This window comes from Corythoichthys intestinalis, chromosome 16, assembly GCF_030265065.1.
Source record: "Corythoichthys intestinalis isolate RoL2023-P3 chromosome 16, ASM3026506v1, whole genome shotgun sequence".
NCBI classification, from domain to species: Eukaryota; Metazoa; Chordata; class Actinopteri; order Syngnathiformes; family Syngnathidae; genus Corythoichthys; species Corythoichthys intestinalis.
The window spans coordinates 49,302,239-49,329,824 of record NC_080410.1 but is presented as its reverse complement, the minus strand read 5'-3'; the positions used below and the strand labels follow the sequence as shown (position 1 = coordinate 49,329,824).

The window sequence follows — 27,586 nt, the reverse complement described above, 5'->3', positions numbered from 1 at the left end:
GTCAATTTAAAGTGCTCTGTCGTGTTTTCTGACACATGATTTTGAATCTATGCTGCCATCTGCTGGCGAAAAAGACAAACTACGACTTTCCAATTTATTTTCTTTCCGGCAATTAAAGCTGTCAATATATATTTTTTGTTCTAGCCTTCCTATTGTTACGACTAAGGATTAGGGCCTCACATGATTCTTTGTTATCGTATATTGCTAGTGATTTACGGCGTAGAATGGACCGTTGTGTTCGATACATGGTCTGGAACAAACTCATGATTGATGTCGTAAATTTAATTTTGTAATTTGAGAAATAGTCGATTGAATGAAGGTTGAGAGTCCGTTGCACGTGACTGAAAAGGTAGCCCCGGTAAACGTAAACTAGCAGTTTGCGTCATTATGTAACACCCGGCTCGTCGCGTGATTCTACGGCATCAAGCTCAATGCTGAAAACGGCACACTTCCGCTCCCCGCGCTTTCAAAGTAAACGCCCCCACCATCTGGTTACGAAGACTAGCTCTTTATGATGAGTAGACGATTTCCTGTCCATTTTCTCCCCCGACTCGATTCGACCCAAAGCGGGCGTATCTGGCTCGGAGTTGGAAGGTTGACGCAGCGTAACCGAACGCCGCCTCTGGCTTGTCTCCCCTCCGTCACGACAACCGCTTCGGCTGAATTGAAGGCGGCAGTGGTGCGTAGAGGCGCGACGCGGAAAACATTCCCGGCCCGGGGCTTTCAAACATGCTAAAAAACGGACATCACCATCACCACCACCACCATCATCACCACCGGCTTCCCTCGACCCAGGTGAGCAAGGATGCTCCGCTCCCGGTCGCCAGCCCCGAGAAGAGGAGGAGAAGGGTCCGCGTGTGGTGCGATGGATGGTGAGTACGAGTGGGGGGTCATAGGCTGCCTGGGGCTGCTGCAGTTTTCTAATTAGGGCGCTCCATTAGGTACACCTGCGTCCTCCAATCTCCATTCAGTTCCAAATGTTCTGTCCGTTTCTTGGAATTTTTTAGACTAGGTCTAAAAGATTTTAACTGATTTGCTGCCATTGACGCTGATGGACGTCCAATCCATTTGGACTTGGAGCGAATCATTTGCCGATGATCAAAATTGGACGTCTATTGCTTTTAAGGGCTGCAAATGTTTTAAGGTCTGATTGTTTGGAGGTGATTGAAATGCTTATTTGCGCTTGATTATGTTTTTTTTTTTAAACCAAAAATGTTTATGCTCAAATTTTCATGTAAACGCGGTCTGCTTGTTGTTTTATGAAATTAAATAGGTATAGAACCTATGTTCCCAAAGTTTAGGCAATCACTTTATCACGATTGTGATTGTCTTGAAATCAGATAGATGGATAGACAGGCGGATAGATAGATACAGTTTATAGGTACTTAGATACAGTATAGCAATAGATACGTTGGTAGGTAGATAGATATGTAGATTGTAGATACGGAGATATGTCGATAGATACAGAGAAAAAGGGATCGATAAGTAGATAGATAGATTATAAAGTTATTAACAAAGTGTACCCCTCAGCAGAATTTTAAGGCTTCGTTTTATTTTGGATTTGTATGACTGGTTATTTCCTAAATCGGCAAATTTGTCTAGTTTCACAAAAGAAAATGTTTTATATGGTATCTCTGTGTTATAGTCATCGCACAACTTGGTTATCAATATAATTTTAACTCTTGGGAAATTTTTCATACAAAAGAATAAATATTTCAAATCTGTGCCTACTTTTAATATTTTTCACAATGAATTATTTCACGATTTTTTTCTTTGAAATATATGAAGGGGGAAAATGCTTTAAAACTGCGCGAAATTGTTGAGGAGCTTGACTTGGCTAGTAGACCCTAGAATTTTTCTTTTATTATTATTTATTTTGTGTATCTTTTTTTTCCTTTCTTTCCTTCATTTGTTTTGGGTTTTTTTTTCCTAATTTTGCAGTTATATGTGATTGTAATTTTTTATATTGTGTTCATGATTATGCTCTAGGCTTGTCTGTTACTTTTAAAGTTGTTTAACATTGTACCCTGCCACTTATGTTGTAATGTTTGTTGTTGTTTGTTAATACAAAAACAATTTAAAAAAAGATGCAGTAGAGATACGTAGTTAGGAGATATGTAGATAGATACGAAGACAAATAAATCGATAGGTAGATACGTATATATATATGTAGGTAGGTAGATAGATAGATAGATAGATAGATATAATAGCAAGATACATAGATCGCAGATACGTAGATAGATCTGTAGAAACATAGATCGATATGTAGATAGATCTGTAGATAGATAGATATGTAGATACATAGATACAGTAGATAGATATGTAGATAGATACGGAGAAACATAGATCATATGTAGATACAGTGGGGAGAAGAAGTATTTGATACACTGCCAATGGGAAAACCCATTGGCAGTGTATCAAATACTTGTTCTCCCCACTGTAGATCTATAGATAGATACAGTAGCAAGATACATAAACCAGATATACGTAGATACGGAGAAACATAGATCGATATGTAGATAAATCTGTAGATAGATATGTAGATACATGGATACAGTAGATAGGTATGTAGATAGATAAGCAGAAACATTGATCGATATGTAGATCTGTAGATAGATAGATACGTAGATACATAGATACAGTAGATAGGTATGTAGATCAGAGATACGGAGATATCTAGACAGATAAGGATAAACAGATAGATCGATACGTAGATAGATATATAGATAGATACGTAAATAAGTAGATAGATACAGTAGATAGATGCACTGATAATCAGATCATAGATAGATACGCAGAAACGTAAATAGATTGATACTTAGATATGCAGCTAGACACGTAGATACATCGATAGATACGTGGATATCTGTAAATAGGGTTATATCCTAAATTGGCAAATTTGTTTCACAAAAGAACATATTTTATATGGTATCTCTGTGTTAGAGTCATCACACGACTTGGTTATCAATGTAATTATAATTTTTGGGAAATTTTTCATACATAAGAATAAATATTTCAAATCTATTCCTACTTTTAATATTTTTCACAAATAATTATATCACTATTTTTCTTCTTTGAAATATATGAATGGGAAGAAATGCTTTAAAACTGCGAAATTGTTGAGGAGCTTGACTTGGCTAGTAGACCCTAGAATTTTTCTTTTATTATTATTTATTTTGTATATCTTTTTTTTTTTTTTTTTTTTTAACTTTCCTTCATTTGTTTTTTTCTAATTTTGCTGTTATATGTGATTTTAATTTTTGATATTGTTATATACGTTAATAGATACAGTAGTTAGATATATAGATATGAAGATATGATATAGGTAAATAGATTCAGTAAATACTTATATACGTGTGTGGATAGCTAGATCGACACAGATATCTATGTAAATAGGTACTTAGATACGTAGCTAGATACGGCAATACGCAGGTAGGTGGATAGATATATATCTATGTAGACACGTATAGATAGATATGTAAATACAGTGCCCTCCATAATTATTGGCACCCTTGAAAAAGATGTGTTTTTTAGCTTCTAATATACTGTATATATTTTTTATTCAAATAATATGGGACCTTAATGGGGAAAAAAAGAGAAAAATCCATCCTTCAATACAAGTGCATTCATTCAGTGGGGAAAAAAATCCCACATAAAGAAAAAATTATTTGAAAACTGAAGGTGGGTCATCACTGGGTCTTTCAGCAAGACAATGACCCTAAACATATGGCCAAATCTACACAGAAATGGTTCACCAGACACAATATCAAGCTCCTCCCATGGTCATCTCAGTCCCCAGACCTTGTTTTGTTGGCAAAAGGGGGTTGTACAAAGTGTTAACACCAGGGGTGCTAATAATTGTGACACACATTATTTGATGTCAAATATTTTTTTCTTTATGTGGGATTTTTTCCCCCAATGAATGAATGCACTTGTATTGAAGGTTGGATTTTTCTCTTTTTTTCCATTAAGGTCCCATTTTAATTGAATTAAAAAATATATATTAGAAGCTAAAAACCACATCGGTAACACTTTATAATAACTATCCGTTTTACCATTAGTTAACTGTTGATAAATGATTTATTGTTGATTTGTGAAGTATTTGTTAACAGTTTGTTAAGCATTTACAGGGTGTTCTTAACCTGAAACACAGTTTATGTAGAAACTAGGGTTGTTCCGATCATATTTTTTTGCTCCCGATCGTTTTAGTTTGAGTATCTGCCGATTCCGATATTTCCGGATCCGATTTCTTTTTTTTTTTTTTTTTTTTGCTCCCGATTCAATTCCGATCATTGCCGATAATTTTTCCCGATCATATACATTTTGGCAATGCATTAAGAAAAAAATGAATAAAACTCAGACAAATATATATACTCAACATACAGTACATAAGTACTGTATTTGTTTATTATGACAATTAATCCTCAAGATGGCATTTACATTATTAACATTCTTTCTGTGAGAGGGATCCACGGATAGAAAGACTTGTGACTTTGTATATTGTGACTAAATATTGCCATCTAGTGCATTTGTTCAGCTTTCAGTAAATGATACTGCAGCCATGCCCCAATGCATGATGGGAAGTGGAACCATGACTGTGCGTAGGGCTACCAATTGATATATCTTCTCTGCTTTGGGAAATAACTTAAGGTGTTAAGACAAAGATCAATTGCCACCTTGCTTCCCCACATTTCTTCCCATGATATCTCTAATCATATATATATAGAGGGATTGCAAGGCTTTAGCCAATTGAAGAAAGGCTCCAAAGGCTGCCAAAATTCACTATACTCATTTCGCGCTGCCATTTATCCCTCTATACAGGTAAAACAGCGTCACTACAAATCGAGCGTGACAATGAGTGAGAGGGTCGTGCAGCGCATACATTTATTGCGTTAAGTATTTTAACGTGACACATTTTATAATAAATTAATTGCCGCCGTTATCGGGATGTTTTTTATAACCCTAACTTAAGCCTAAACTAAAGACTCTGGATGAGTGTAACATATTATATCTGTAACGTTAAATACAATTAGAAAACGATTTAATTAATATATATATACACAGTGGGGAGAACAAGTATTTGATACACTGCCATTGGGTTTTCCCATAGGCAATGTATCAAATACTTGTTCTCCCCACTGTATATATATATAAATATATATATATACACATATTAACAAAAGGCATGGCCGATATTTTTTTGCCGATTCCGATACTTTGAAAATGACGTGATATCCCGATCGATCGGGACATCTCTAGTAGGAACGTTTCAAGTTTTTGTGTGTAACGTTTGGCATTTCTATCTTTTCAGATTAAGAAATGCCGTTCACCTCAAAAGAAAAGGCATTTTGATAATGCATTTTGCAGGCAGCGCTCATGTTGCACATTTATGAAAATCTTCCATAAAACCAACAAATATTTGTACTTTTCTTTGTATATTTAACCATTACAACTTATGACCTTCAACATAAAGTGTATATACTTTTATTTAGATCCATCAACTAGCATGGGCATTTAGAATGGGGTCAACCATATTGGAACACCCTGTAAATGCTTAACAAACTCTTAACAAATACTTCACAAATCAACAAAAAATCATTTGTCAACAGTTTACTAATGGTCTATTAACTAGTAAATAGGATAGTTATTATAAAGTGTTACCAACACATCTTTTTCAGGGGTGCCAATAATTACGGAGGGCACTGTAGATACAGCAGATAGATCCTAAGATACATGGATACGAGGATAGGTAGATAGATGCGTAGATATCTACTGTATGTAGATATACAGTTGATAGATTCTTAGATACGTAGATAGATAGATTATAGATAGATAGATTTTTGTATCTTTGTAGACATGTCAATAGACAGATACTTTGACTTTTGTCATTCAAACAAGTTAATAAAGAATGAAATGTTGCATTTGCCCCCACAAAATGAAGTACTAAAGTGAAATAGAAAAAATATAAATAAAATAATAAAATGTTAATAAAATATCTGGGAATCTGAATCCGGAGTTTGAATTCGAAAGCCATCCATTAGTGAACCCCAGTGACACTTCCCGATATTTTCATTGTAAACTACAGTTGTCGGCTTCTTTGTCTTTTCCTGCTCTGTGTTGCAGCAATAAAAAGGATGTTTTTCATTTTCGGGCCCCGGATTACAGCGCTTTTCTCCCCGTAGAATTTGGGTTATGCGTACGCGGCTTTGGACGCGACCTCGGCCCCCCGGAATGTTTCCGAATGTTTGGGATGCCACAACCGTTATAACCGGCGAGCCGAAAGAGTGCCGACGTCAACACGAGCTCTCCGGCCACGTGTTCGGAGTCTCCCGCATTCCAAGAAGAGCCGGGTACAATCGTTCTGTGTCTCGCGGGGCCGCTCTCATTGGTCGGGACGTGTCAGTCAAGACTCAGCGTGGACGGCTAAAGTCCACCTCCACGTTGACAACTGCTGAGACGGAGGGGAAAAAAAATACCCTGAAAGATTTGTTTGCTATGGCCTTGATGAAATCTACACAAGTTTGGAGACACTGTTACTTCTTGTCAACCAGGATTTACTGTAACAAAAAAAAAAAGATTATTCCTCCTCAGTTTGTGTGGGGATAACGATAACAATTCCGGTCGAGATAGTTGAAATGCCAAAAGACAAAGAAGCCAACAAAATCCTTCCGCTGACAATGTTTCGTACACAGCTTTAAATGTATTTTCTGTAGAGATGCCGATTGATCGGGTCCGATCACGTCATTTTCAAAGTATTGGAATCGTTAAAAAAATATCGGACATGCCTTTTTTACTATATACAGTGCCTTGCAAAAGTATTTGGCCCTTGCAACCTTTCGCCACATTTCAGGCTTCAAACATAAAGATATAAAATTTTAATTTTTTGTCAAGAATCAACAACAAGTGGGACACAGTCGTGAAGTGGAACAAAATTTATTGGATAATTGAAACTTTTTTAACAAATAAAAAACTGAAAAGTGGGGCGTGCAATATTATTCGGCCTCCTTGCGTTAATACTTTGTAGCGCCACCTTTTGCTCCAATTACAGCTGCAAGTCGCTTGGGGTATGTTTCTATCCGTTTTGCACATCGAGAGACTGACATTCTTGCCCATTCTTCCTTGCAAAACAGCTCGAGCTCAGTGAGGTTGGATGGAGAGTGTTTGTGAACAGCAGTCTTCAGCTCTTTCCACAGATTCTCCATTGGATTCAGGTCTGGACTTTGACTTGGCCATTCTAACACCTGGATACGTTTATTTTAGAACCATTCCATTGTAGATTTGGCTTTATGTTTTGGATCATTGTCCTGTTGGAAGATAAATCTCCGTCCCAGTCTCAGGTCTTGTGCAGATACCAACAGGTTTTCTTCCAGAATGTTCCTGTATTTGGCTGCATCCATCTTCCCGTCAATTTTAACCATCTTCCCTGTCCCTGCTGAAGAAAAGCAGGCCCAAACCATGATGCTGCCACCACCATGTTTGACAGTGGGGATGGTGTGTTCAGGGTGACGAGCTGTGTTGCTTTTACGCCAAACATATCGTTTTGCATTGTGGCCAAAAAGTTCAATTTTGGTTTCATCTGACCAGAGCACCTTCTTCCACATGTTTGGTGTGTCTCCCAGGTGGCTTGTGGCAAACTTTAAACGAGACTTTTTATGGATATCTTTGAGAAATGGCTTTTTTCTTGCCACTCTTCCATAAAGGCCAGATTTGTGCAGTGTACGACTGATTGTTGTCCTATGGACAGACTCTCCCACCTCAGCTGTAGATCTCTGCAGTTCATCCAGAGTGATCATGGGCCTCTTGGCTGCATCTCTGATCAGTTTTCTCCTTGTTTGAGAAGAAAGTTTGGAAGGACGGCCGGGTCTTGGTAGATTTGCAGTGGTCTGATGCTCCTTCCATTTCAATATGATGGCTTGCACAGTGCTCCTTGAGATGTTTAATGCTTGGGAAATCTTTTTGTATCCAAATCCGCCTTTAAACTTCTCCACAACAGTATCTCGGACCTGCCTGGTGTGTTCCTTGGTTTTCATAATGCTCTCTGCACTTTAAACAGAACCCTGAGACTATCACAGAGCAGGTGCATTTATACGGAGACTTGATTACACACAGGTGGATTCTATTTATCATCATCGGTCATTTAGGACAACATTGGATCATTCAGAGATCCTCACTGAACTTCTGGAGTGAGTTTGCTGCACTGAAAGTAAAGGGGCCGAATAATATTGCACGCCCCACTTTTCAGTTTTTTATTTGTTAAAAAAGTTTAAATTATCCAATAAATGTTGTTCCACTTCACGATTGTGTCCCACTTGTTGTTGATTCTTGACAAAAAAAAATTAATTTCATATCTTTATGTTTGAAGCCTGAAATGTGGCGAAAGGTCGCAAGATTCAAGGGGGCCGAATACTTTTGCAAGGCACTGTATATATATATATATATTTTTAATCGTTTTCTAATTGTATTTAACGTTACAGATGTAATGTCTTACACTCATCCAGTCTTTAGTTTTGGCTTAAAGTAGGGCTGTCAAATTTATCGCGTCAATGGCAGTAATAACATTAAAATATTTAACGCAATTAACGCATGCGCTGCACTACCCACTCACGCATTGTCGCGTTCAATCTATAATGGCACCGTATTACGTATACATAGAGCTAAAAGGCAATGTAAAATGTGTAGGGAGAATTTTGAAGCCTTTTTTTAATTGGCTAAAAGCCTTACAATCCCTCTTTCAACGATTAGTATTATCGTGGGAAGCAATGTGGGGAAGAAAGGCAGTAGTTGATCTTTTTCTTAGCACCCTATTTTATTTCCCAACGCTGAGAAGATATATCAATTGGTTCCATTACGCACAGTCATGGTTGCACTTCCCATCATGCATTTGGGCAGAAGTTAAATGGCTGCAGTATCATTTACTGAAAGCTTATAAAAATCCACTAGATGGTAATATTTAGTCACAATATACGAAGTCACATTATCCTTTCAGAATTACAAGTCTTTCTATCGGTGGAGCCCTCTCACAAAAAGAATGTTAATAATGTAAAAGCCATCTTGAGGATTTGTCATAATAAACAAATACAGTACTTATGTACTGTATGTTGAATGTATATATTCTTTTTTTTATTCATTTTTTTCTTAATGCATTGCCAAAATGTATATGATCGGGAAAAATTAGTGGGAATGATTGGAATTGAATCAGGATCAAAAAAAAAAAAAAAAAAGCAATTGGATCGGGAAATATCAGGATCGGCAGATACTCAAACTAAAACAATCGGGATCGGATCGGGAGCAAAAAACATGATCGGAACAACCCTAATTTTCTGTGTTTTGTTGTTGTCATCTTTCAGCTATGATATGGTTCACTATGGCCATTCCAACCAGCTGCGGCAGGCCAAGGCCATGGGAGATTATCTCATTGTGGGCGTGCACACAGACAGTAAGGCTTTGTAGTTCCTCTATGTTTATATTTCATTACCCTACTGCCCTCTAACAATTTTGAGCAAATGAGTAAACTCATTTCCACTTCAACATGAGGTACAAAGAACAATTTTGTTGGATTTCTGCAAAGGAAGGCTGCACAAATCATACCTTCTAATGAAAGAAAACATTGTTGAACTCTTCCCACTCACTTTTTTTCCTCTTTGAACTGGAAACAGGGCAAGTAATAACAGGAGAAATATGTTTAAGGCTGATTGTACCCGAAGGCGATAAACACGCAAAAGTCGTACTGTGTAAAGTGAAGAACACTACGTACTATTTTAAGTGTTCGGTTTCGTGAGAGATTTTGGGTGGGTACTTTAACTCATTCACTCCCAGCCATTTTCACTGGAGAAAGGCCCTTCGCTACCGGCCGTTTTACTGGATTTTGACTGATTTTGCAAGGCCCACAGAAAATCTGTTCTATTGCTAGAGTGGGGCAAATAAGCATTTAGTCAACCACCAATTGGGCAAGTTCTCCTACTTGAAAAGATTAGAGAGGCCTGTAATTGTCAACATGGGTAAGCCTCAACCATGAGAGACAGAATGTGGGGGGAAAAAAATAGAAAATCACATTGTTTGATTTTTAAAGAATTTATTTCCAAATTTGAGTGGGAAATAAGTATTTGGTCACCTACAAACAAGCAAGATTTCTGGCTGTCAAAGAGGTCTAACTTCTCCTAACGAGGTCTAATGAGGCTCCACTCATTACCTGTATTAACTCATTATCGGTATAAAAGACAGCTGTCCACAACCTCAGTCAGTCACTCTCCAAACTCCACTATGGCCAAGACAAAAGAGCTGTCGAAGGATACCAGAGACAAAATTGTAGATCTGCACCAGGCTGGGAAGACTGAATCTGCAATAGGTAAAACGCTTGGTGTAAAGAAATCAACCTTGGGAGCAATTATTTAAAAAATAGAAGACATACAAGACCACTGATAATCTCCCTCGATCTGGGGCTCCGTGCAAGATCTCACCCCGTGGCGTCAAAATGTTAACAAGAACGGTGAGCAAAAACCACACGGGGGGACCTAGTGAATGCCCTCCAGAGAGCTGGGACCACAGTAACAAAGGCTACTATCAGTAACACAATGCGCTGCCAGGGACTCAAATCCTGCACTGCCAGACGTGTCCCCCTGCTGAAGAAAGTACACGTCCAGGCCCGTCTGCGGTTTGCTAGAGAGCATTTGGATGATCCAGAAGTGGACTGGGAGAATGTGTTATGGTCAGATGAAACCAAAATAGAACTTTTTGGGTAGAAACACAGGTTCTCGTGTTTGGAGGAGAAAGAATAGTGAATTGCACCATACCCACTGTGAAGCATGGTGGTGAAAACATCATGCTTTGGGGCTGTTTTTCTGCAAAGGGACCAGGACGACTGATCTGTGTCAAGGAAAGAATGAATAAGGCCATGTATCGAGAGATTTTTGAGTGAAAATGTCCTTCCGTCAGCAAGAGCATTGAAGATGAGACGTGGCTGGGTCTTTCAGCATGACAATGATCCCAAAACACACAGCCAGGGCAACAAAGGAGTGGCTTCATAAGAAGCATTTCAAGGTCCTGGAGTGGCCTAGCCAGTCTCCAGATCTCAATTCCATAGAAAATCTGTTGAGGGAGTTGAAAGTCCGTGTTGCCCAACAACAGCCCTAAAACATCACTGCTCTAGAGGAGATCTGCATGGAGGAATGGGCCAAAATACCAGCAACAGTGTGTGAAAAGCTTGTGAAGAGTTACAGAAAACGTTTGGCCTCAGTTATCACCAACAAAGGGTACATAACAAAGTATTGAGATGAACTTTTGGTATTGACCAAATACTTATATTCCACAATGATTTGCAAATTAATTCTTTAAAAATCAAACAATGTGATTTTCTGTTTTTTTTTTTTCCCCCACATTCTGTCTCTCATGGTTGAGGATTGACAATGTGTTGACAATTACAGGCCTCTCTAATATTTTCAAGTGGGAGAACAATTCGTGGTTGACTAAATACTTATTTGCCCCACTGTATATAAACATGGAACCCACCAAATGAAAGATTACTCTCGTCTTTCAGCAGGAAATAAAAGTAAGTTCATATCTTTTTCCATTCTTTAGAAATCAACATTAGAAAATAGCTTAGTCTGAGCAATTTTCCAATTTCTGATGAAAAAAAAGAGAAATTGTGCTTTTTGTAAAAGCATACATTTCAAACACAACTTTGACTTTAACACAGCTATATTTTGCTTTTGTGACATCCCAAACATCTGAATAATGTTTTCCTTCTACAACAAGACAAATAGAGCTTTTGATCGCAAAGTAACAATTTATTTACACATAACCATACCTGTCAAGTTGTACGGGTTTGGCGTAATTTGTGCAAGTGAGCACTGATTTTTTAAAATGTGTACGCCGTACGTTCAAAATCTGTACGTTTTTCGTGCATTATGGGTTTTTTTTTCTTCTCCGATTGTATTTTGTCACCTTTTCGGCAATGAGACAATGTGCGTTACGACGTTGGTTGAATAACGCGAGAAAAGTCAGACACGGAGAGTTGTGACGCTGAAGGAAACGCGATGCTAGGCTAGGTGGCTCCAATATTTCCTGACTATAGCCGACAGCCTACAATCTACACCTAAATATCTCATGCATATAGAACTACATTGCTACATTCACTAATAGACTGGCATTTTACTTCGACATATTTATGTAAAATAAATGCTAACTGCATATTTGTTTGTTTTTTTGCTATTTACCAAGAATCGAGACTGTTTTACGTCCATATCGATAAAGAATTCGGGTATTTAAGCATTTATTCGCAAGAATTTTCAACAAAAAATAGCTCTGCAATGCAGGCCCCCTATTTATCGAGGGATATCTCCCTGAATTTTCTGGACATAAAAAAATAGCTAATGCCACAGGGACGGGATGACGGAAATTTTTTGCGGTTCTGAAACCGTGACGTTTTCATACCACGGTATTCCTTGAAACCGGTATTCAGCACATATCTACTCCAGAGCCATGTAGCTTGACTCGCTCAACTCAAACCCCTGCCTAGTTTACGCCCGCCCACCGAGTTTGATGAGCCAATGAAAGAATGAAATAAATAAAAAGTGCAAAAAAATAAATGTTGAAATAAACAAATTTATAATGAAATTTAAAAGAAAAAAATAAATAATTGTTGACATAAATTAAAATGGAAATAAATGAATATAAATTGTAATTAATATATCAAAAGTGAAATAAATAAAAAGTGGAATATATAACCAATGAAATAAATACATTGAAAAATTGAAATAAATAAAAATTGAAACAAAAGCATTTTAATGACACATTTAACAATTGATTTAATTTTTGCACTCTTAAAGAGCATATGACACGAGAAAAAAAGTCTTAAATGGCATTATTATGTGAATTAGAATCATATTTTGAGACGATTCAACTATATACAACAATTTAGCAAAGCACAGATGACGAGAAATTAGTCTTTTAATCTGCCGGTTAGCCACGCCTACCATTATAGGGCTTTAGCGTCCCCAACAGGTGGATGACGTCAGCGGTAGACTTGGCTCATCGATTTTACTATTCAGCCCATTGAGGGGAAATTATTTAGAACGAGCAAAACGCGACGAAGAAAGCCGCAAAATGTCATTGTTTCAGTCTCTCTACTCCAATATTTTTACAGGATATTCTTTTTACCCAAGTATTTTTCCCCAATAGCTATATAAATGGCTTGAGAAGGACCAGTCAGCCCGTTGAGGGGGAACTATTCACAACGAGGAAAACGAGACGAAGAGAGCGGCAAAATGTCATTGTTTTTGTCTCTTTACGTTAATATTTTTACAGGATACTGTACTCTTTTTATCCAAGTATTTTTCCCAATTGCTAAATAAATGGCATGGTCATGACAAATAACAGTCTTGTGATGAATGGAATATGAAATAATAAAAATGCATTTATTCAGGACGACATGGCAAAATTACTCCATGATGGTCAAAACTGTCGACTTCACCTTTACTGTCGCACCTCCCGAACGATATTTTATGACACCTAAATCGGACATATGTCATTTCCCTTCCCCGGCTTCGGAGAATGTAAACAAACCAGAAGGCGTGACAGCTAGCCGACATGCTAACCCGAACCGAGTGATGTTTCAAAGTCTTCAAAGCGGAAAATCACACATAGCTATCCTGGATTATTTGACATGACGACCCGGTTGTCGAATGTCTTAGCGGATCGGCAAACCGCCCGGCAGAGAGCAATTTACAGTTCGTTCCCCGGAGGAGGGTGGCTGGAGCTAACGCAGCTAACGTGCTGCTGCTAATGCATTAGGAGAGCTTTTTACATGCCTATCAATGATCAAACGTAAGTAGTCCTTCATTTAAAGGAAGTTTGTAGTGTTTACTTTGTAATCGCTGTATTCGTATTTGACATAATACAAAACAAGATGTTTACTCACTTCCTCGTAAGTCCAATGGTCCCACAGTAAATATCCACGGTGAATGAGCACCTTTTGAAACTCCAAAAAGGCGCAAACGCCTCTCCCTCATACAGAATGATTTTTTCCTGCAGCCGTTTGGCTGGCGTGATGCGAAAAATAAACGTATTAATCCGCAAAATCAGCTGAATCCCTCGTCCTCATACACAACAGTACGCTGTATAGTGAAGAGGACGTCTTCTACCGTACACGTCACAGCGCCCTCCTCCTCAATGCGAGACCGAAGCCGGAAGTCACTCATTTTCCTGGCGCGGGATTCAAAAAACTAAATAAATATAGCGATCGCTTCCACACACATCCAAGCGGTCCATATCATTCAGGAGCATAAAATACCGCGTGTATTATGAAATAAACATGCTTTTTCGTGTCACAGGCACTTTAAGTCCTCCATCATGGTGGGCCAACTTCACGGAGATATTGGAATTGATTGCTTTTGTCCTGATGGACAATAACAGTCAATTCCAATGAATGTGATTTATTGTTATTCTAGAATTACGGTTCGACTCCAATCCTACTCCTAGATTAACTCTAAAAATACCACCAAAACAAGAATAGGACAGGCAGAAGTTGCTATCAAAGGTCTACACACCTCTGTTCAAATGCCATGTTTTTATGACATCAACCTTTCCCAACTTTGTTATGACTTCTAACCTGCACAACTCAAATTCTCCAGAATTTTTTTAGTGAGGGAAAGCCTTGGAGAGGTTATGGTTGCATAAGTCTGCACAACTTCTCCTAATTTAGGGTGTGAATGCATTCGTAACGAAGCTGATCTGCCCAGGCGAGATCTCCAAGCACAAGGGCCCGCCGGTTTTCACTCAGGAAGAGCGCTACAAGATGGTGCGGGCCATCAAATGGGTGGACGAGGTGGTGGAGGGAGCGCCGTACGTCACCGCCCTGGAGACCCTCGACAAGTACAACTGCGACTTTTGCGTGCACGGCGGTAAGTCTCTGCTTTTATGCTCTTTCAAAATGAAAAACAAAACCTTCCGATTCATCATTCTGTTTTGCAGATGACTTAACGCTGACGGTGGACGGCAAGGACACGTACCAGGAAGTCAAAGAGTCGGGACGCTACAGGTACTGTGATCATCACCGCACATTTGAGATCAGAAACATGAACATATTTATTATTCTCTTTGCTTCTTTTGCTTCCAGAGAATGTAAGCGAACACAGGGAGTTTCAACCACAGACCTGGTCGGCAGGATGCTTCTTATGACCAAAGCACATCACAGCAACATAGTGAGTCCATTTCTTATTGACGCCATTCGAGTCTGAGTATGGTTCTGACATCTTTCAACTCTCGCAGGACACTTCGGACTACCAGCAGCACACAGAAAACTTTGGGAAGGTAGGTCCCGATTTTACTTTTCTTTTTGTCATTTAGAGTACAGTGGCACCAGAGGTTGCGCTAGACTTTTTCGTTGTCTGTCATTTTGACTGACAGGGTCATAAAAATCCGGTCATAATCTATTTTTACCCGTCACTTAAATTTTTAAAATGATAATAATGACATATTCAATAGGATTTAGTTTTCATTCATTTTAAATTAATATTCTGTCCGAACAAGCTTAACATAGAATCCACACTGTGCCATCACACATCAAGCAGATGAATATGTAACTTTTTCTCCGCAGCGACAAAAACAGTTGACTGTGGCCCCAGTAGGTAGGCTACATATGGAACAATGAAATTAACAGTTCACCTGCTGTGGCCTGAACGCAGTCTCACACCTTCCGCCTGGTGCGCATGGGCTTGAATTGCGTGCCCGCTTGTGCATAATCAAATGTCTCAAGAAGAAACTTTTTTTGAAGAAACTTCGGACACTTAGTTGCCTTGACATTTTTCTGAGTAAGGCCAACGGCGTCATGAATCAAGAGAGACAATAGCTAATTAATATGCTCACTTGCCACCCTGTGGTCTGGGGTGTCAATTGCAACCTGTCAAAATGACAGATGGATTTGTTTTTTCCGTCACCGTTTTTAAAAAAAAACGGTCAACGACGGAAAATATTCAGTTAACGCGACCCCTGAGTGGCACCTCGAGATACGAAAGCTTCGAAAAGTTTTTCGAATCTTTTCTGCTTCGTACGATGAAAAATGATTCATCATACGAAAGATAATATGTACTGTAATAGCTTGCAGCAATGCAATAATGTAACTGTTTGACGATAAAAGTAAAAAAAAGGAAATATATGCAGTCCCTGACAAAAGTCTTGTCGCTTATGCATTTTGTAGAAACAATTGCTAATGACCTGACTTTTAATTATTGAATTGGTTTCAGAAATGGCTCATATGAAAGTTAAGACCCCCCCCCCAAATGATGTTGAATGTACAAAAATATATTTGTGTTTCTTATTTTTCTTGTCTTCTTGAGTTTCTTATGTCTACTCTGTGTGTGTTTGGCTAATGGGAGTCCAATGGTCAGAAGTGTCACAGTCCATGGACGGGAGTGTCCCAGTTCTTACAGACTTCCCAAAAAATCATCCAGTTCGCTTCGGGCCAGGAGCCGCAGCCCGGCGACACCATTATCTACGTGGCGGGGGCGTTTGACCTCTTCCGTATCTTTTTCACACTGACAGAGGTAGGGGTGTTGACAGCAAGATGGGCACACTGTCTTGGTGGAGGTAAGAGAACGGGATGTTTCTGTTGGTATCCCCTCCCAGCATCGTGTCTCCTTGGAAAGGGTAGTCGATAGAAACGTTACTTACATTAGGTAGCATGTATTTTCAAATTTTTATTGGACCACTATTCACTCTGTTCATTCTTTCTTTCTGTCCCCTCTGACCCTTTTCTGTCCAGTTGCATTTTTTAATTATACCATGGGTGTCAAACCGATTCCACAAAGGGCTGTAGTGGGGGTCCTGGTCTTTGTTCCAACAGATCCAGCACAGACAGTTCAACCAATGAGGTTTATGCTAAAATAAGCAGCACCTGACTGCAAACAACTGATTACACTTGTCAGACACCAGATCGGTGAAAAATAGCGTTGTTCCGATTATGTTTTTTTGTTCCCGATCCGATCCCGATCGTTTTAGTTTGAGTATCTGCCGATCCCGATATTTCCCGATCCGATTGCTTTTTTTTTTTGCTCCCGATTCAATTCCAGTCATTCCCGATAATTTTTCCCGATCATATACATTTTGGCAATGCATTAAGAAAAAAATGAATAAAACTCGGACGAATATATACATTCAACATACAGTACATTAGTACTGTATTTGTTTATTATGACAATAAATCCTCAAGATGCCATTTACATTATTAACATTCTTTCTGTGAGAGGGATCCACGGATTGAAAGACTTGTGACTTTGTATATTGTGACTAAATATTGCCATCTAGTGTATTTGTTGAGCTTGCAGTAAATAATACTGTGGCCATGCCCAAATGCATGATGGGAAGTGGAACCATGACTGTGAGTAGTGCTACCAATTGATATATCTTCTCTGGGTTGGGAAATAACATAAGGTGTTAAGAAAAAGATCAATTGCCACCTTGCTTCCCCACATTGCTTCCCATGATATTACTAATCATAGGGAGAGGGATTGTAAGGCTTTAGCCAATTAAAAAAAGGCTCCATAGGCTGCCAAAATTCACTCTACTCATTTTACGCTGCCTTTTATCTCTCTATATAGGTAAAACGGCACCATTACAGATGGAGCGCGACAATGCGTGAGTGGGTTGTGCAGCGCATGCATTAATTGCATTAAATATTTTAACGTGATACATTTTTTTAAAAATTAATTACTGCCGTTACCGGGATAAATTTGATAACCCTACCTTAAGCCTAAAGTAAAGACTCTGGATGAGTGTAACATATTATGTCTGTAACGTGAAATACAATTAGAAAACGATTTCATAAAAAAAAAAATATATATATATATATATATATTAAAAAAGGCATGTCCGATATTTTTTTGCCGATTCCGATACTTTGAAAATGACGTGATCGGACCCGATCGATCGGGACATCTCTAGTGAAAAGGTATTTATCTCGTTTGGTAGGAATGAAATCCAGTACTCAGTGCGGCCCTTTGAGGACCGGTTTGACACCTGTGGATTATAAAGTACAATGAAAACAACCAAAATTTGAAAGTGCGTTCGACAGGATAAAAAAAAAATCTTAAATAGCATTTAAAGATGTCCGATCGATCGGGTCCGATCACATCATTTTCAAAGTATCGGAATCGGCAAAAAAATATCGGACATGCCTTTTTTAATATGTATATTTTCTTTAATTAAATCGTTTTCTAATTGTATTTAACGTTACAGACATGATATGTTACACTCATCCAGAGTCTTTAGTTTTGGCTTAAAGTAGGGCTATCAAATTCATCGCGTTAACGGCGGTAATAACATTAAAATATTTAACGCAATTAACGCATGCGCTGCACTACCCACTCACGCATTGTTGCGTTCAATCTATAATGGCACCATTTTACGTGTACATAGAGCTAAAAGGCAACATAAATTGAGTAGAGAGACATTTGGCAGCCTTTGAGGCCTTTTTTTAATTGGCTAAAGCCTTACAATCCCTCTCCCTACGATTAGAAATATCGTGGGAAGCAATGTCGGGAAGAAAGGTAGTAGTTGATCTTATTCTTAACACCCTATGTTATTTTCCAACGCAGAGAAGATATATCAATTGGTACCATGACGCACAGTCATGGTTGCACTTCCCATCATGCATTTGGGCAGAAGTTAAATGGCTACACTATCATTTACTGAAAGCTCAGCAAATACACTAGATGGCAATATTTAGTCACAATATACAAAGTCACATTTATCCTTGAAGAATTACAAGTCTTTCTATCCGTGGATCCCTCTCACAGAAAGAATGTTAATAATGTAAATGCCATCTTGAGGATTTATTGTCATAATAAACAAGTACAGTAATTATGTACTGTATGTTGAATGTATATATTCGTCCGAGTTTTATTCATTTTTTTCTTAATGCATCGCCAAAATGTATATGATCGGGAAAAATTGTTGGGAATGATTGGAATTGAATCGGAAGCAAAAAAAGCAATCGGATCGGGAAATATCGGGATTGGCAGATACTCAAACTAAAACGATCGGGATCGGATCGGGAGCAAAAAAACATGATCAGAACAACCCTAACAGCATTATTATGTGAATTAGAATCATATTATGAGATGATATGGCATATACAACAATTTGGCAAAGAGCAGATGACGAGAAATTAGGCTTTTAATTTGCTGTTTAGACCCGCCTCTCATTACAGTGCTCTAGCGTCTCCAGCTAGAGGATGACGTTGGCAGGGTCACGATTTAATCTGATTTATAATTCAGCCCATTTAGGGGGTAATGATTAGAATGAGGAAAATACAACAGAGAGGAGCAAAAATGTCATGATTGTTTCAATCTCACTACTCAAATATTTTTACAGGATATTCTTTTTATCAAAGTATTTTTCTCCAATTGCTAAATAAATGGTCCGGTCTTGACAAATAAGTTTTGTGCTAAATTGAATATGAAATATTCAAAATGCATTCATTCAGTACGAGAGGGTAAAATTACTGCATAATGGTCAAAACTGGTGATTTCTTCCTCTCCCGAACGGTATTTTATGCCAACGGAGTTTTTCATTTCCCTGCCCCGGCATCGGAGGAAGAAGGGTCGTTCTGCTACGGCTATGGCTAGAGACGTGCGAAATTTCCAATTCTTAGATTATTTGCGATTCGGCCGTGGAAGATTAGAGAACGATTCACAAATATCCAAGTTTCAATTATTGAATTATACCAGGCAAAGCGGAAGTAAAACACAGCGCGGTCTTTGGGACGCAATGAGGAACGGACCGAGAGTAAATATCATGTTCAACTCATGCCGCTAGATAAAAAAAGCAATCACACCTGACTACGGCCGACAGCCACTACAAACATAATTACATAATACAACAGTTGCTAGTTGCTACAAACATACGGCTACACTAGATATCATATGTAGCCTATGTAGAACTAGAAGCAAAATGAAATAAGACGTCGGTGTTAAAACGTGTATTATTGAACACAGATGCGAAATGACAGACTTTCCGGCGTAAGTAAACAGCCGCCATCTTAAAGCAGTAGCCCTCTCTAGAAGGCTCTGTTGTAGCGAACCCAATTAACTTATTATCTAAAATACTCCAAATTCGGCAGAATCTTGTGTTGAATCTCTCTTTACATGATGAAATAGTTTTAAAAGTTTGACAAAAGTAGACAGAAGGGAAATTATGGAATAACGGGAGTAATTTTAACAACTGTAACAGTTGATTCAGATTAAATTAATTGAAGGTTGTTTAAAGCTGCTGATACAGAATGGGGACTGGAGTTTTTTATTTACTGTTATTTTTGTATATTTGTTTACTGTTATATGTTAACTTGATACTGAAATAGTAGTTTGGTTTAGCCTGAGAGGATTTTTGAACAATTTTGGAACTAATGCACAAAACATTAAAAGAAAGAAAAAGAAAAAGAAAAGGAGGGGGGTGCATCAATAATCGTTTTATAATCGAATCGGAGCCTCTGAATCGTAATCGAATCGTTAGGTGCCCAAAGATTCCCAGCTCTAGCTATGGCAGTGCACATCGTCATGCCGAAAATAGCCCATTCTCGGTGGACAAACCGGCCGACATCGGAGTGGGGTGCTGAAGCCAAAAAAAGCGCATTCTCAGCGGGCACGCCTTTATCGGCCAGCGATCATGGTTTGGGACAAGCCGTCGGCCGTGTGGCCTTCTCGGTGGACAGTGAGTATTTTCATTTCACCCACAAAATACAAGCCACCTCCTTAATAAAACGTGTGCCATGATCCCAGTATTTAGCATAATATAAAACACGCGGCTTACTCACCTCACAATGGTCTCACAGTTGTCGGACTTGTTTTGGCCATTATCTGAGGTGAACGGGAACTTTTTGAAACCCAAAAAGGCTCACACGCCTCTCCCTGGTGCAGCAACAAAAGCCTGCAGCACACTGGGCTGGAGTGATGCGGAAAAAAAAAACAAAATAATTCGCAAAATCAGCTGAATCCACAGTCGTTCTGCATACTGTAGGATTGGCTGTATACTGAAGATGTTTATCCCACTGATGTCACATTCGCATTCTTTGTAAATCCAGCAAGTCACTCATTTTCATGGCACGGGATTCCAAAAATTGAATCAATATATCGATCGCTTCCAAACACATCCAAGCAGTCCATTTCATTCAGGAGCATAAAATACCGCGTGAAATATGAAATAAACATGCTTTTTGCTATCATAGGCACTTTAAAGACACTCAGTTTTACCTTTTTTCTTGTCAAAGCAGCGAAATACGACCAAAAAAAGAGAATCCTTAACCCTTGTCAGACATCGGCCACGTGGACTTCTTGCGGGCAGTTCACAAGATGGTGGACAAGCCATACGTCATTGTGGGGCTGCACTTTGACCAAGTAAGTCCTTATAGGCCAACACATACAGTGCTATGAGAAAGTATCTGAACCTTTTGGAATTTCTCACATTTCCGCATAAAATCCCCATCAAAAGTTAGCTGAGCCTTGTCAAAACCACACAGATGAAATAAGCGTGTCTGCTTTAACTAAAACCACCCAAACATTTATAGGTTTTCATATTTTAATGAGGATAGTATACAAACAATGACAGAAGGCTGAAAAATAAGAAATTGAACCATCACATTTAATATTTTGTGGCCCCGCCTTTGGCAGCAATAACTTCAACCAGACGCTTCTTGTAGCTGCAGATCAGTCTGGCACATCGACTTAGCCCATTCTTCTCTACAAAACTGCTGTGGTTAAGTCAGATTCCTGGAATGTCTGACATGAATCGCTGTCTTTGGGTCTTGCCACAGCATCTCAATGGGGGTTGAAGTCTGGACATTGACTTGTCCACTCCAGAATATTTATTTTGTTGTTCTGAAACCATTTTAAAGTTGATTTACTTCTGTGTTTTGGATCATTGTCTTGTTGCAGCATCCATCCTCTTTTTAGCTTCAACTGTCTGACAGAAGGCCTCTCGCTTTCCTGCAAAACATCCTGATAAACTTTTGGATTTATTCTTCCTTTAATGACTGCAAGTTGTCCAGGCCCTGAGGCAGCAAAACAGCCCCAAATCATGATACTCCGTCCACCATGCTTCATGGTTGGCATGAAGTGTTGTTGGTGAACTGTTCCATTTTTTCTCCACACATGACATTGTGTGGTATTCCTAAACAATTCAACTTTGGTTTCATCAGTCCACAAAATATTTTGCCAAAACTTCTGTGGAGTGTCCAAGTGCCTTTTTGAGAACATTAAATGAGCAATAATGTTTTTTTTGGACAGTAATGGCTTCCTCAGTGGAGTCCTCCCATGAACACCATTCTTGGCCATAGTTTTACATATAGTTGATGTGTGAACAGAGATATTGGACTGTGCCAGTGATTTCTGTAAGTCTTTAGCAGACACGCTAGGGTTCTTTTTTTACCCCTCTGAGTATTCTGCGCTGAACTCTTGGCGTCATCTTTGGTGGACGGCCACTCCTTGAGAGAGAAGCAACAGTGCCAAACTCTCTCCGTTTGTAGACAACTTCTCTGACTGTCAATTGATGAACATCCAGACTTTTAGAGATGGTATTGTATCCTTTCCCAGCTTTATACAAATCAACAATCTTTCAGACAGCTCTTTTCATAATAATAATAATAAAAATAATAATATACATTTTATTTGAGGGCATCTTTCTGGCACTCAAGGTCACCGTACAATCATTTAAAACATTTAAACATATTAAAAGTGAAAAAATTAAAGAACGTTTGAGGCAATTTTAAATACGAAAAGAGATATAAGGGCAGTAATGAGTTAAAAAAAAAAAAATGTAAAAAACGAAATTAGTGATTATTATGGATAGGCAAGTCTGAACAGGAGAGTTTTGAGTTTGGATTGAAAAAGACCAAGCCATGGTGCACATCAGACAATGCTTCTCATCAACACAATTCTTACCAGGTGTGTGTTTTATAGTGGGCAGAGCAGCTTTAAACCACTCATCAGTGATTGGGCTCACACCTGACTTAAATTGTTTGGTAAAAATTGGTTTCAATTGACCTTTAAGTCTCCTAAGGCAGAGGGTTCACTTACTTATTTTTCCCCCTTCTGTCATTGTTTGCATGTTATCCTCATTTAAATATGAAAACCTATAAATGTTTGGGTGGTTTTAGTTAAAGCAAATTCTGTATTTTCATCTGTGTGATTTTGACATAGATCAGATCACATTTGATGGTGATTTTATGCAGAAATGTGAGAAATTCCAAAAGGTTCAGATACTTTTTCATACCACTGTATTAAAAATGTTGTCAAATTTCCTTTGCATCTCTTGCACTCGGGTTGCTATTTTATGTGTAAATGATGTAAAATTGTGCTTAACCCATTCACTGCCGCTCTTTTGTTCCAGGAAGTGAACCGCTACAAAGGGAAGAACTACCCGATTATGAACGTCCACGAGAGGACTCTTAGCGTTCTAGCTTGCCGGGTACGTTCTCACTCCCGCTCCTCACCCTTTTTCCCCGATTCACCGTCTCATTTAAAGTGTTCTCTTTCGGATCGCAGTACGTCTCCGAGGTGGTGATCGGCGCGCCGTTCGCGGTCACCAAAGATCTGCTGGATCACTTGAAGGTAAGCACGAGGGAAGGCCACGTTGGGTGATCTTCTCCGCTCCGAAATCATGGCTTCTTCGGCAGGTGGACCTGGTGTGCCATGGAAAGACGCAAATCTACCCCAACAATGACGGATCTGATCCGTATGCTGTGAGTAGCCTCTGGAATGTTCATAAGCTGCCAGACATAACGTTATTTTATTTTTATTTTAGATTTTAGATGGATATTTAGATATTTTAGAAATATGTTCCTAATCAATTTCAATGTAATAATGACATTTTTGCTGCTCTTTTGCATTAGTCCAAAGAACTTTTCTTCCTCTACGTAGTGTACATATTTTTGCCCCTATACATAATTCTTTTTACATACATTAATCAGATTTTTAGATAAAAGACAAGCAGTTTTCAAAATATTTCAAGTAACTAAGTACCGTGTTTCCGCACTATAAGGCACACCTAAAAGGCTTTCATTTCCCCAAAGGCCGACAGTGTGCATTATAATCCGAGGCGCTTTATATATGGATCAGTATTGGTTGCTCATGGCAGGACAATCCCTGTAACATAGCCCCATCTAGTGGATGCATAACGCAATCACTGCTACTACAGTGGTGTGAAAAAGTATCTGAACCTTTTGTAATTTCTCACATTTCTGCATAAAACCACCATCAAATGTGATCTGATCTTTGTCAAAACCACACAGATGACATAACAGTATCTGCTTGAACTAAAACCACCCAAACATTTATAGGTTTTCATATTTTAATGAGGATAGTTGGCAAATAATCACAGAAGGGAGAAAAATAAGTAAGTGAACCATCATATTTAAAATTTTGTGCCCCCCGTTTGGCAGCAATAACTTCAACCAGACGCTTCCTGTAGCTGCAGATCAGTCTGGCACATCGATCATGACTAACCTTGGCCCATTCTTCTCTAAAAAACTGCTGAGGTTCAGTCAGATTCCTGGGATATCTGGCATGAATCGCTGTCTTTAGGTCATACCACAGCATGTCAATGGGGTTCAAGTCCGGACTTTGACTTGGCCACTCCAGAACGTGAATTTTGTTCTTCTGAAACCATTCTGAAGTTGATTTACTTCTGTCTTTTGGATCATTGTCTTGTTGCAGCATCCATCGTCTTTTTAGATTCAACTGTCTGACAGACGGCCTCAGGGTTTTCTGCAAAATATCCCGATAAAGTTTTGAATTCATTCTTCCATTAATGACTGCAAGTTCTCCATGCCCTGAGGAAGCAAAACAGTCCCAAATCATGATGCTCCCTCCACCATGCTTTACAGTTTGGATGAGGTGTTGATGTTGGTGAGCTGTTCCATTTTTCCTCCACACATGACGTTGTGTGTTACTCCCAAACAATTCAACTTTTGGTTTCATCAGTCCACAAAATATTTTGCCAAAACGTCTGGAGTTTCTAGGTGCCTTTTTGCGAACATTAAATGAGCAACAATGTTTTTCTTTTTTTAGACAGCAGTGGCTTCCTCCGTGGAGTCCTCCCATCAACACCATTTTTGCCCATAGTTTTACATATCGTTGATGTGTGCAGAGATATTGGACTGTGCCAGTTATTTGTGTCAGTCTTAAGCAGACACTCTAGGGTTCTTTTTTACCTCTCTGAGTATTCCGCGCTGAACTCTTGGCGTCATCTTTGGTGGACAGCCACTCCTTGGGAGGGAAGCAACAGTGCCAAACTCCATTTCAAGACAACTCCTCTGACTGTCGATTGATGAACACCCAGACTTTTAGAGATGATTTTATCCTTTCCCAGCTTTATACAAATCATGATCGCAGGTCTTCAGACAACTCTTTTGACCGAGCCATGATGCACATCAGACAATGCTTCTCATCAAGACATTTCTTACCAGGTGTGTGTTTTATAGTGGGCAGGGCAGCTTGAAACCACTCATCAGTGATTGGGCACACATCTGACTTAAAATGTTTGGTAAAAATGGTTTCAATTGGTCTTTAAGTCTTCTTAGGCAGAGGGTTGACTTACTTATGTTCCCCTTTCTGTCATTGTTTGCATGCTTTCCTCATTAAAATATGAAAACCTATAAATGTTTGAGTGGTTTCAGTTGAAGCAGACACTGTATTTTCATCTGTGTGATTTTGACAAAGATCCGATCACATTTGATAGTGATTTTGTGCAGAAATGTGGGAAATTACAAAAGGTTCAGATACTTTTTCATACCACTGTACCATTGAAATGAAGTTGGAAATGGTTTTTAAAAAATGTGAGTTTAATGTGCGTGACCCTGAACTGCCGCGACAATACGGCTGTATAATGTCTATGGTCTCGACAGTCCTCCTCCGACCTCCGTTCGTCAGCCTTTATAAGTTAAGGTGACAATTATTATTGTGGTAAAATCGCCAAAAAATCACCAGCTTCGTCAGGTTTTTAATCATTTATTTCAGAACTTGTGCACCACAACACGCCTACTGTCCGCCGCAGCTAAACAGAAGATGAAAAGTAATAGTTATAAACTCTTAATGCAACTCTTACTCTGTCACGTCAGCAATGCGGTGCATTCAGGTACACCACGCAAAATACAAGTGCCACATCAGAACCCGATTCGTTACATTATTACAGGTATCATTATTATTATTACTATTATCATATGATTATTACATTTTTTATCATTTATTTGTTTTGCTCTGTGGAATTGCTATTTTGCAATAGCAGCATTAATTAGATTTAGTGTAGGTTTTCGGGCTGTAGAACGAATTAATGGAATTATAATGTATTCTTATGGGAAAATCCTGCTCGAAATACAACCATTTCGACTTACAAACAAGATCCTGAACGAATAAACTTCGTATGTAGAGGTACAACTGTATTTTGATTCCAACAATATAGTGTTGTATTTTAGGCACTTTTCCCATAACGTCAGTTGAATTTGTTCTTTTATTTATCACAGAATGTTTATTTGAAAAACCTTGAGGTTTTTCCATTTATCATTATTAACGCATCCAGTGGGGCATCACAATACAATTCGCCATAATATGTTAAGTCCACAACCGCATATATCGGAATCAGTTTGATACTGGTATAAATTTTTTGAGTCGGACAATATCGTGATATTGTCCATCGGTTAAAAAAAAGTCAATATCGGACAACTACTTGAAATTGATCTTGAACAATGCTTCTACTTTTCACGTCAGGTGCCCAGAAGGCAAGGAATCCTTCGCAGCGTCGACAGCGGCAACAGCCTGACCACAGACGCCATCGTGCAGAGGATCACCAAAAACAGGTTTTCTAACCGGCCCTGCCTTTCACACATTCACATGACGATAAAAATGTCACAATTTCATTCTTTTGTGGGTTTCAGACTACTTTTTCAAGACAGGAACCAGAAAAAAGAAGCCACAGAGATTGCCGTGATCCAGGCCATGCAGCGACACCATGTGGCGGACCAGTGATTCGACACCAAATGAGCCTAAAGTCAAGGGAATCCTAGCGCAACACAGTGGTCCAGAGTTTAGCTTTGGCTTGTTTTTAGTTTATTTATAAACAAGCAAGACACATTAGAGTTTCTTGCCTTGACAAGATTGAAACACCCTCATTTTTACAATTATTATCTTTTTTTCTATCTGGTTGTTGCTTTCCTACCTTTATTTCCCAAGAAAAGCAAGCACAAGTCACAAGGTTTGCCTTCAAAATAAACCATAAAGCTTTTTTGAATGGTCAACAACTGGAATATTCATCTTCTGTTTTTTTTTTTTTTTCCACTGCTTGCTTGCCCTGTAGGTGGAGGCTTTTTTTTTCATCTCTTGGATCCTCCGTTGTTGTAACCGGACTATTGTTTTATGTCTCTAAAACCAGCACTAACTGTGACCCCTGTGGAGACTTTTAACAAACTTGTGACAGGAAACCATTGTACAAAACTAATAAACAGGAAAAACAAGCTATTTTCAGAATTCTGCTGTGAATTGGAATGAGTTTATCATTAGTAGACGTCCAATCCATTTGAACTGGGAGGGTGGCAGGCTGGCAGCGGTTA

The 27,586-nt window shown here is 38.8% G+C and overlaps 1 protein-coding gene across 1 annotated transcript; it reads left to right on the top strand.

The window, feature by feature from the left end:
- Nucleotides 1-534: 534 nt before the first annotated feature.
- On the top strand, nucleotides 535-27,586 carry LOC130904813 (ethanolamine-phosphate cytidylyltransferase-like). Its single transcript, XM_057817854.1, has 13 exons — nucleotides 535-872; nucleotides 9,348-9,436; nucleotides 14,736-14,897; nucleotides 14,968-15,034; nucleotides 15,113-15,197; nucleotides 15,265-15,306; nucleotides 16,371-16,515; nucleotides 21,301-21,383; nucleotides 23,374-23,451; nucleotides 23,529-23,594; nucleotides 23,660-23,725; nucleotides 26,748-26,836; nucleotides 26,915-27,586. Exons 1-13 carry the CDS (start codon nucleotides 730-732, stop codon nucleotides 27,003-27,005), a joined length of 1,206 nt encoding a protein of 401 aa, XP_057673837.1. The 5' UTR covers nucleotides 535-729; the 3' UTR covers nucleotides 27,006-27,586.